Source organism: Thermothelomyces heterothallicus, assembly GCF_042370625.1.
Source record: "Thermothelomyces heterothallicus CBS 202.75 unplaced genomic scaffold P884_scaffold_7, whole genome shotgun sequence".
Lineage (NCBI taxonomy): Eukaryota > Fungi > Ascomycota > Sordariomycetes > Sordariales > Chaetomiaceae > Thermothelomyces > Thermothelomyces heterothallicus.
The window spans coordinates 1,398,921-1,408,369 of record NW_027192568.1 but is presented as its reverse complement, the minus strand read 5'-3'; the positions used below and the strand labels follow the sequence as shown (position 1 = coordinate 1,408,369).

The window sequence follows — 9,449 nt, the reverse complement described above, 5'->3', positions numbered from 1 at the left end:
AGTATTATTTATATAATGATAAGATTCTTCTTTCACTTATAAGTTTGGCTATCTTTTTCCATATAGGTAGACTCTTTTATATCTGCCTAGAGGGGCATTGTTATCGCCATCCCCGTGTCTATCGTAACCGCTGTCTAGGAGGCTAGACTTGTCTATTGCATCTACGAGTGCCTGGACATATTAGACACTTTAAGCCAATACTCCTCTCTATCTGACCAGACGGAGGTTTGGTCTTAGGGGTGTGTGACTATTGCTAGGAGAGGCTGGTACTAGTTTACTATAGATAAGTATATAATATTCTATTTAATTACCTTAAGGAAAGGAAGAAGAGAAAGTAAGTATAGGGGCTAAAGGGGGTTCTACTTCTTATATAGGGGGTGTATATATACTCTGGTTAGGGCCTGGTTAGGTACTAGGTTAGGGCCTAACTAGGTCCTAAGTATATGCCCTACGAACGCCCTATGAACGTATATAGGTCTGGTCCGAAACCGGGTATAGCCTGTTATCGATTAGCCTAGGTAGAGCCTAGGCCTGTAATATAAACTAATTGTATATACTTAGGTAGGCTAAGTAGGTCTGGTCTATTACTAGGTAGGTCTGGTCTGTTACTAGGTAAAGCCTGGTATTGTTTAGCCCTGGCAAAGCCTAGGCCTGTGACAATTACCTATAATAGAAATGTACTCCCTATTAGCTAACCCTTTGACGGGAAGAAGGAACTCTTGGCCGTACCCTTATGAGCAATGTGGTTTCATGCTACTAGTAGTTTAATATACGGCGAGGCTTCTGGTGTAGATACCTATCTAGACCTTCTTTGTTCATCTCCTAATAGTTCCGTAACTACTTCCTTTTTCGCGACGAATGTCGCATCTCAGGACATCCTTCCCTGCCTCCTGCTCCCTCCCAAACAGCATATACGTACGTACACATGTACAGAGGCTACGCGAAATCTATAGCCCCCAAACTCCTCTCCTTTACAGCCCTCTGAACCGCCGCTTTCACCGTCCCGACCGCCTCCCTCCACGACTCCTTCCCTGATCCTTCCGACCCCTCCTCCACCAACCACCCCAACCACCTGACCAGCATTCTCGCCTTTTCCATATCCCTCTCCTCGACCACCACCCTTGCTAGGTATTTTTCAAACACTTCCACGTCGGCCTGGTGCGGCCCCTCCTCCTGTGTTGCCCCGTGCCACACGCCAACCATCTCCTTGACCTCTTTCGCCGATGTCAGCCCGGACTGAGTGAAGGCCACCTTGGGCGGTTTCACAGGGAACCCGAGTCGCGTCTGGCCCTGCGGGACGCCTCCGGTACTCCCCTGGTCCGCTCGCTCGTGAGCCCTTCCGCGCCCGGGTATTGGCGGTGGCGGTGGCGGGACGGGGACGTGGTAGCCCAGCCCGGCCGTGGCCGACCTCTGCGCGGCAAACCGGCGCCGGCGATGGTCCTCGACCACCTCGCAGCGCACGTCCTCCGGCAGCTCGGCCAGGAACCCCGGGTCCAGGCTCTCCGGCACCGCCGCGGCGTCCAGGCCACTGGGCTCCGTAGGCCCTTGCTGCTTGACCGGCGGCGCCAGGCTCGTCTGCATCAACCCCGCCTCGGCGTCCTGCCGGCGCTCGCGGTCCCGCCCCCGGCTGAAGAACGACTTAATGTCGCCCCGCTTGGTCGGCGTCGACCTCTCCTTGGGACGCTGAATGATCCTGTCTTTGCGTGGAGACTGAGGGAGCAGGGTCTGTCCGCCTGAGTGCCGCTTCTTCCGGCCGTAGGAGGCGAGGATCTCGGCTTTCATCTCCTCCGGGAGGGCGTTGTAGACTTCCGGGTCGACGTCCGAAGGAATGTCATCCGTTGCGGCTGGGCTGTGAGAGCGGGATTTGACGGCCGGGGATGTCTCGCGGGATGGGGCAGTGGGAGGTTGTTGGGGTTGGTGCATTAGCTTGCTGCGGATGTCTTGTGGAAGCTCGGCGAGCACCGTGGGATCGGCGTTGGAAGGTATGATGAACTGAGTGCCCGTGATGTTGAGGGGTGAATTGGCTTTCTCGTCGGCCGCGTTCGCCTTGGCGAGCGCCAGGGCCGGATGTACTTTGGGTTTCCGAGGTGTCAGGGGATCTACCGTGATGGGGTCGTCCTGGACCTCCCGTCCGGACAATCGACGGCTCGGGGGTCTCGCATTAGTCTCCTCATGTACCGGCTCTCTCTTGGGCCTCTTGGTTGGCGGAGCTGCGCTGCCAAAGTCAAGTCGTTTCTGACTCCCCTCAGGAGCAGCAGACGGCTTGATAGGCTCCAGCTTGGTCATCTGCACTCCTATGCCCCTGAGGTCGCCGGGGCTAAACTTGAACGAGCGTAAGATGCCAACGGACTCCTTGCCGATGGCTCCACTGTCATTGGTAGCAACACCGAAAGTGACGCTCTTGGTGAACGTGTCGCACTTGCCATGGCCTAGATGCTTGGCCGGGTCCAGGGGCGCATCAAGCGCACGTCTCATGATCTTCATAGTAAGGTGCTTGCCTTTGACACCTTCATTCAGAAGCCGGCGCTCAAGTTCCTTGCACAGGTTGCGGACAAATTCTTCCGCTTCCTCCTGGTTAACGAATCGGATGCCCCAGTTCACGTCGGCCGAAACTGACTTGCGCACAGGCTGCTCTCCGACCTCGGCGCGGTCAATTCCCCGAGCATACTCCCACAGCCTCTCGCCCGTTTTGGGACCCAGCAGAGTGGTCAGGCGCTCCTTGGAGGTCTGGCGCAGGTCTTTTACGAACAGGACGCCGATCTCCTCGAGCTTCCCACCGATGCTGTGAGCAACACCGGGGAGGTCTTCGACCTTGAGCTCGCCGAGCATGTCCAAGGCCTCCTCGGGCCGGATTTGGTACTGGCCTGCAGGTTTTGCCTTTCGCAGGGCAACCTTGGCGAGCAAGATGTTCCCGCCGATGCCGACGGAGACGTGGCAGTCCGTCTTCTTCTTGATCTCGGCGCGGAGCGTTGTCGCGATCTGGTCAGCTTTCTCCTGTTCCCGCCAGACGCTGCCTTCGCTGACCCCGACGCCATTAGAACCGGTCTCCGAGAGCACGACATCGGTGATGTCGACCAGAGCTTCGTCGATACTGACGCTTTGGACCACACCTCCAAGGCCAAGGATTGCATCGTAGAACAGCCGGCTCGCTTCTTCGTAGGCGGGGAAATCATATGGAACCACCTTGAGACTGGGGCAAAGCTCCTGAGCACGCTTCATCCACATGCCGTTCTTCACGCCGTATTTCCTGGCGGGATAGTTGCAGGAAGCAATCTCCGAGCCGCTGCCAGTGCTGTGGGCAACAACCGCGGGCTTGTCCCGATAGTCCGGGGCATGATGGTTGAGAGATACGGCGCAAAAGAAGCTGTCGAAATCGACGTGCATGATGTAGCGACGGGAGCCGCTCGTGCGCTTTCCCTTGGTTACCGGTCCCTTTTCCGCCATCATGGCCATCAAGCGCGACTTCAACTGTGCCTTCCATGTGGACAGGTGGTGCAGGCGGCTTTCCGAGTAGTACTGCTTCAGAAAGTTGGGGTTGGCGGTGGATGAGTTGCGAATCTTGGGATCTTGGAGGAGCAGAGCATTATGTTCTTCCGAAGTCGTCGCTTTCCCGGACAGCTTATGTGGCTGCGGCAGGTCAACTGCGTGTTCAGATCCGAGAGCCTCCGCCCCCTCGGGTTCACCCTCCTCGAATTCAGCCTCCTCGGGTTTACCCTCCTGGAGCGGCTGCGCATTTGACGCGGGCGCATCGCTTGGGGCCGCGCCAATTGAGGCTGCCGATCCCTCAAATAGTGCGTCCACGTCGGCATCGTCAAAGTCGTCGACGGCCTCAAGGGCAGTTGAGGCGGTTTTCCTTGCAGACGGGGGCTGAAACGGGCTGCTACTGCCGGAGGAACTTTGCGAGGGTTTCCGGAACTGGTTCGCGTAGAAGCTGTTCTGAGTCTGCTCGCGGTAGCCTGCTGGAGACTGCGGGGCCGCCTGACTGAGCATCTTGCCTCGGTCAAACCTAATCGTCTTTTGCCTTGGCCCGTCGTCGATGACGCGGTAGTCTGACCAGGGCAGCAACTTCCCGGCCTTGATCGAGTCCATCACCCAGGCTGGCTTGACGACGCGGTACTTGGTAAAATCGACGGCTTTCTTTGGCGGCATGGTCGAGGCGATGATGTGTGTCGCCATGGTCTTGGAGTCCAGGTACTGCAGGAAGGCGGCGCCATGTTGGACCAGCTCCTTGTGGAGGCTGCTCGGGAGTCAGCCCGGAGACGCACGCACGCACCGCTGAGTCTGGGAGCTTACACGTGGAGCGGAGGCTGGGTGTAGCCTGTGACGTGAGCCACAATGCCCTTGAATATCTGGGGCTTGTCTCCGCGAGCTGCGCGTAGTTCGACGTCGAGGTTTTGTAGCTTGATCTTCTTTCTCCGGAAGTAGTCGCCAAAACCCCCGAACTCGTTCGCCTCGTACTCCTCGCCATCTTCGTCGTTGAACTCGTGGTTGGCTATGCGTTTCCGCACGGCCTCCGAGTTCTTTTCCAGGCGGCTGCCCATGATGGGAATGCTAGTGCAGACGAAAAATGGGAGAGGGGAAGCAGCAGTGACATCATCGAATCCGGCGCTGTGTCCGGCTAGTTGTTATTCGGTTCACTTCATTGAAATATGTTGGGAGAAGGAACGTGGGGGCGATGATAGCCTGCAAAAGCTGTCATGTTATAGAAAGGCCGTTCGCGCCGGGCGCAGTCGACGCCTTGACTGGTGGCAACTTGCAGCATTAAAGTCTTCCGACGTGCCGGGTAACGCGCCCTTCTCTCGTCGGAAGCCCCCACCTTGCCGCGCGGTCGCCTGACATCCCGCTGACGCGATGTAATCCGTACTATGATAATTACTCGATAACGCCAAAAAGTGGGTCTTGGATCAAAGTGGTGGATCCACTTCTCGAATCCTGCCATACCAAGAGTACGCAGTACGCACGGGAATACGGATTACAGATACTTGCTGACGGACCGAGTCGTTGCCCTACCAAAGGTCGTGAGAGCTCTCTCGTCGAGCTCGACACAAAAGATTTGTGATGTCGCGCCGCCGCCGCAGCAGCCATGAATAACGAACAATTCCGCCGGCTTCTGCTAGCCAACACGGCCAAGTCTGGCTCCGATACCAATGCCGTTTCTCCTCCCAATAATGCGCGGCCGGCGTCGAGCACGTCGCTCGCGCTGGGATCCAAACTCAAGTCGAGCATCCCCATGACCCCTCGGTCCGTGGTGGGTGCACGCGGCGTGGATTTTGCAAAACAGCTTGCAGAACGAAACCAGAGCTCGGAAACGCCGCAGAAAAAGTTCCGATCGTTCGCGCCAAAAGGCAGCCGGCTCGCCGAGGGCTACGTCGATCGAGCCAGGACGAGGGAAGAGGAGGAGGAGGACGAGCGGGCCGAGAGACTGAGGAATCTAGAAGAGTCGTTCAAAAAGGGAGATATCGACCGCGAGACGTACGATCGCTTGCGGAACGAAATCGTGGGTGGCGACCTGTCGAGCACCCACCTGGTCAAAGGGCTGGACTTCAAGCTGCTAGAGCGGATACGCAGGGGAGAAGATGTCTACGGAGAGGGGCAAAAGTCACGTCAGGCGGAAGACGATAAGGCGCAAAATGACGAGCCACAGGAGGAGGAGGACCCCGATGAGGTCTTGGAGAAGCTCGAGGCTACCGAAGTCAAAGCCATCGAGAAGGAAAAAGTGCAGAAGAAGGGCCAGCTTGCCACTACCACACTCCAACCTGGCCAAAAACGAACACGAAACCAAATCCTGGCCGAGCTGAAAGCTGCGCGGGCAGCCGCCGCCAAGGCAAAGGAGGGGTCGACCCTTGGTGCCAAGTTCAAAAAGATTGGCGAAAAGAAGACACCAGGGGTGAGGATAGAGAGGGACAGCAAAGGTCGCGAGGTCATGATTATCGTTGACGAGGACGGGCATGAGAAGCGGAAGGTGAGGAAGCTCGACGCCAGCGCTTCAGAGGAACAGGAGAAGGAAAAGGAGCTTCTGGTCTCGGGCAAAGTCCTTGGAATGGAGGTTCCCGAGTTCTACAAGAAGCAGCTTGAGGCGCAACGAGCCGAGGAGGACGGAAAGGAGATCAGCATCTTCGATGACGCCGGATCCGACTACGATCCACTGGCCGGACTAGAAGGGTCGGACGGGTCTTCCGACGAAGAAGACGATGCCAAGGATCGATCGGAGGCCAAGGCGGCAGCAGAGATGCCCCTGCCGCCCAAGCCTGACGCTCCCGCGGCGAGAAACTACTTCAAGGACTCCAAGACGGCACTCACGTCGGAAGAAAAATATAAGGCCCCGTCGCTCGACGACCCGACCTTCTTGGCGGCCCTCAAGAAGGCCAAGGCGGCTAGTGCCATGGAAAAATCAGAAGAGGAGAGAAAGGCAGCGGAGCGAGAAGAGCGGCTCAAGAAGAAGCTCGAAGAATTGCACCGCGACGACGAAGATATGGACATGGGCTTTGGCTCCAGCCGGGTGGAAGACGAGGCGGATCTGGACGAGACCAAGGTCAAATTGTCTGCCTGGGATGATGATGACGACGATGGCAGAGGTGGCGGCGGAGGCGGTGGAGGAGGAGGAAAGTCGCAGCGGAAGCGGGGGAAGAAGAAGAAGAAAAAGGGGGACAAGAATAGCTTTGCGGATGTCATGAAGGTGATTCAGAGACAGAAGGGAGGTGGCGGGTAGGGCCAATGCTTTGGGAGTGCACGGCAGCAATTACTTGTTGGGACACTGAACTCGTGTGCCGGCTTCAAAACTACGGATTACAAGCGTCAATTGAGGACACGGCAAACATTGCCGGAAAACTGTGAAGCTAAAAAGGAACGGGAAAGAACCCGCGACGACTCTTTTGGGGGGGGGGGGGGGGGGGGGGGGGGGGGGGGGGGGGGGGGGGTTGGGCTGACTGACCCAACTTCCTGATTAGGCAACCGCGCCAGCTTCTGTTACTCATAGGATCAGGCCCAGTGGATCCAGACGGAAACCCACGGTCTCCCGCTCCAGCGCATCCCAAGAAGACTTCCGACTTCCTGGCTTTTGGCCTCTTAAGTTCAGGGGCAGGTTCCTGTTCCCCCGTGTCTCATAAAAGCTTTCTTGAATCAATCGTCATCACCGGCCTCAACGGATAAAATTCAATTTAACCTACTTGATCATCCTCGGTAATTTTTTCTGCTTATCAATTGTTCCTGATCCGTACCCATATTGCCGAGCTCCTCGACATGGAGGACACACGAATCCCGGTCTGGCTGGACTGTGACCCGGGTCACGATGTAAGTAGTTTTAGTCCTGGTCGAAGCTGATTTGTCCTCCGATTGCAGCGACTCTGTTTACTTCCGGGACCCGGGCCCGTGATCAAGCTAGGCACGACCCAGGGAGCCCGACGGGACACGGAAACCGGAGGAGGGGGAGGGGCAAACAGCTGGGGGTGGAGGGAGGTTCCGTACCCAGGTCGCTGGGCATCCCATCACAACCACCTTTCAGACACTCACACTCTCACACACACTCTCTCACGTACACGATCACACACTTGCTCACACTCTCGTCAGGACACTTTCGCCATCCTCCTGGCTGCCTACCACCCGGCAATCCGCATCCTCGGCGTCTCAACCGTCTTTGGCAATGCTTCACTCGAGTAAGAACTCCTTCTTTCCCCCCTCGTTGACGCCCCTAGCTCCCTACCTGTCCCCTGCATTTTCCCACTTTTCAACCCTTTTTTTCCTACCCCATTTAAACGTGTCAATACTAATTGATACATGCCCTCGCCAGAAAAACAACGCGCAATGCCACCTCCATCCTCACTGCTATAGGCAAGGCATCCAGCATCCCTGTCTACGTCGGCGCCTCGCACGCGCTGTACCGCCCGCCGATGCACGCGCCCACCGACATCCACGGCGAGTCGGGGTTAGACGGGACCGACTTGCTTCCGCCGCCAGCCGTGGAGGCGCGCACCAACCCGCCGGCCATCGACGCCGCCTATGCCGCCCTGAAGGCCACGCCGCCCGGCACCGCCTGGGTCGTCGCCACGGGCGCCTTCACCAACGCTGCCGCCCTCTTCCTCAAGTACCCGGACCTGGTCGGCCACATCCGTGGGCTCTCGCTCATGGGCGGCGCCCTCGGCGGCGGCTTCACCCCTGCCGTCCTCGGCGAGGTCGCCGGCGTGCCCCGCGTCGGCAACTGGACCCAGTTCGCCGAATTCAACGTCCTCGCCGACCCGGAGGCCGCCGCCGCCATCTTTGCCAACCGCGAGCTCGCCCGCAAGACCACCCTGATCCCCCTCGACGTGACCCACCTGGTCCTGACCACGGAGAGCGTACGCGACCTGCTGCTCTACGGCCGCGAGGAGGTGGAGAGGGGCACAGACGGCGAGGCTCGGAGGAACGGCAAGCCGGGAAAGACGAAGCTTAGGGTTATGCTGGTGGAGCTGCTGATGTTCTTTGCAAAGACCTACAAGTAAGTTTCGTTCTTTTGGGGGAGAGTACGTGAGCACAACGACAGCTGACATGCGAGGGATAGAGACGTCTTCGGTATCACCGAGGGCCCGCCGCTGCACGACCCGCTCGCTGTGGCCGCGGTCCTGACGGGCGTCGGGGACCAGCACGAGATCCCCTTCGCTGACTGCGATCCTGCGGGGGAGCCGGGACTGGCGCAGCGGGAGCGTTACGAGGTGTCGGTCGTGACCGAGGGCACCTACGAAGATGCCCGCGCCGGAGCCAGGACGGGCCAGATCACGGCCAAGCTGCTCCCCCCGGGCGAAGAGGGCGTCAGAATACCGCGCAGCCTGGATATCCCGCTATTTTGGAAGGTCCTGGAAGAGTGCGTCCAGAGGGCAGACGATGCCATTGCCGCTGCCGAGGCCGCTGCTGCCGGGACAGCGTCAAATTGATGCTCCTTTCTCCCCCAGGAGACGAATCATATTTTCGGCATGTAGCAACCGGAGTATTCGCAAGCCTTTTAGAACCTGATACCTCTTAAACTAGACCGGGGTCTCTTGCTGTTTGGATAGAAGACATGAAACCATTCATCGCGCCGCGTGATGGAGTTAGAAATACACCCTTGGAAACGCGTTCCCTATGCGATTTCCACGGCTTCAGACGAGGACTGAGATGCTCGCCCACTATCGCTCGAGACTGGAGAAAGTCGATCTACTAGTCTCAGATGGCGTAGACAAGTAACACGCAAGTCCGTCACCACGCCGAGGTAGGACGACTTGCTCACGCAATCATCAGAAGAAGAGATAGTGATACGGGATGAAGCTTGTTTTAGCCATCCCAATTCCAACCAAGTTGGCACCCAACGCCGAACCCCTAATGAAACCCTACACAAGCGACACACATACCACCTAGACACAACCGAATACACACCCACACACACGACAGATAGACACACACACACACACACACACACAGAGAGAGAGAGAGAGAGAGAGAGA

The 9,449-nt window shown here is 57.7% G+C and overlaps 4 protein-coding genes across 4 annotated transcripts in view; 2 read left to right on the top strand and 2 right to left on the bottom strand.

Annotated features, from left to right (window-relative positions):
* Positions 1-576: 576 nt before the first annotated feature.
* Positions 577-4,727, bottom strand: P884DRAFT_221607 (uncharacterized protein). Its single transcript, XM_069439496.1, has 2 exons — positions 4,294-4,727; positions 577-4,237 (listed from the first exon to the last, which is right to left on the bottom strand). Exons 1-2 carry the CDS (start codon positions 4,539-4,541, stop codon positions 937-939), a joined length of 3,549 nt encoding a protein of 1,182 aa, XP_069299073.1. The 5' UTR covers positions 4,542-4,727; the 3' UTR covers positions 577-936.
* Positions 4,728-4,994: 267 nt separating this feature from the next.
* P884DRAFT_258235 (uncharacterized protein) lies at positions 4,995-6,868 on the top strand. The gene has a single exon (XM_069441215.1). It carries the CDS (start codon positions 5,084-5,086, stop codon positions 6,707-6,709), a length of 1,626 nt encoding a protein of 541 aa, XP_069299072.1. The 5' UTR covers positions 4,995-5,083; the 3' UTR covers positions 6,710-6,868.
* Positions 6,869-7,239: 371 nt separating this feature from the next.
* On the top strand, positions 7,240-8,903 carry P884DRAFT_298831 (Inosine/uridine-preferring nucleoside hydrolase domain-containing protein; the record flags this gene model as incomplete). The annotated part of the gene is made up of 4 exons (XM_069444645.1): positions 7,240-7,290; positions 7,567-7,652; positions 7,787-8,470; positions 8,534-8,903. 4 exons carry the CDS (start codon positions 7,240-7,242, stop codon positions 8,901-8,903), a joined length of 1,191 nt encoding a protein of 396 aa, XP_069299071.1.
* A 330-nt stretch (positions 8,904-9,233) lies between these two features.
* Positions 9,234-9,449, bottom strand: part of P884DRAFT_123399 (kinase-like domain-containing protein) — a 2,225-nt gene continuing 2,009 nt past the window's right edge. Inside the window, exon 4 of the mRNA XM_069437166.1 lies at positions 9,234-9,449. The gene's annotated coding sequence lies outside the window, so the exon portion shown is untranslated.

Coding starts and splice junctions, on each gene's coding strand:
- P884DRAFT_221607 (XM_069439496.1), bottom strand. CDS start 4,541: ATGGGCAGCCGCCTGGAAAAGAACTCGGAGGCCGTGCGGAAACGCATA. Junction 4,238..4,293: donor ACCCAGCCTCCGCTCCACGT/GTAAGCTCCCAG, acceptor ACTCCCGAGCAG/CCTCCACAAGGAGCTGGTCC.
- P884DRAFT_258235 (XM_069441215.1), top strand. CDS start 5,084: ATGAATAACGAACAATTCCGCCGGCTTCTGCTAGCCAACACGGCCAAG.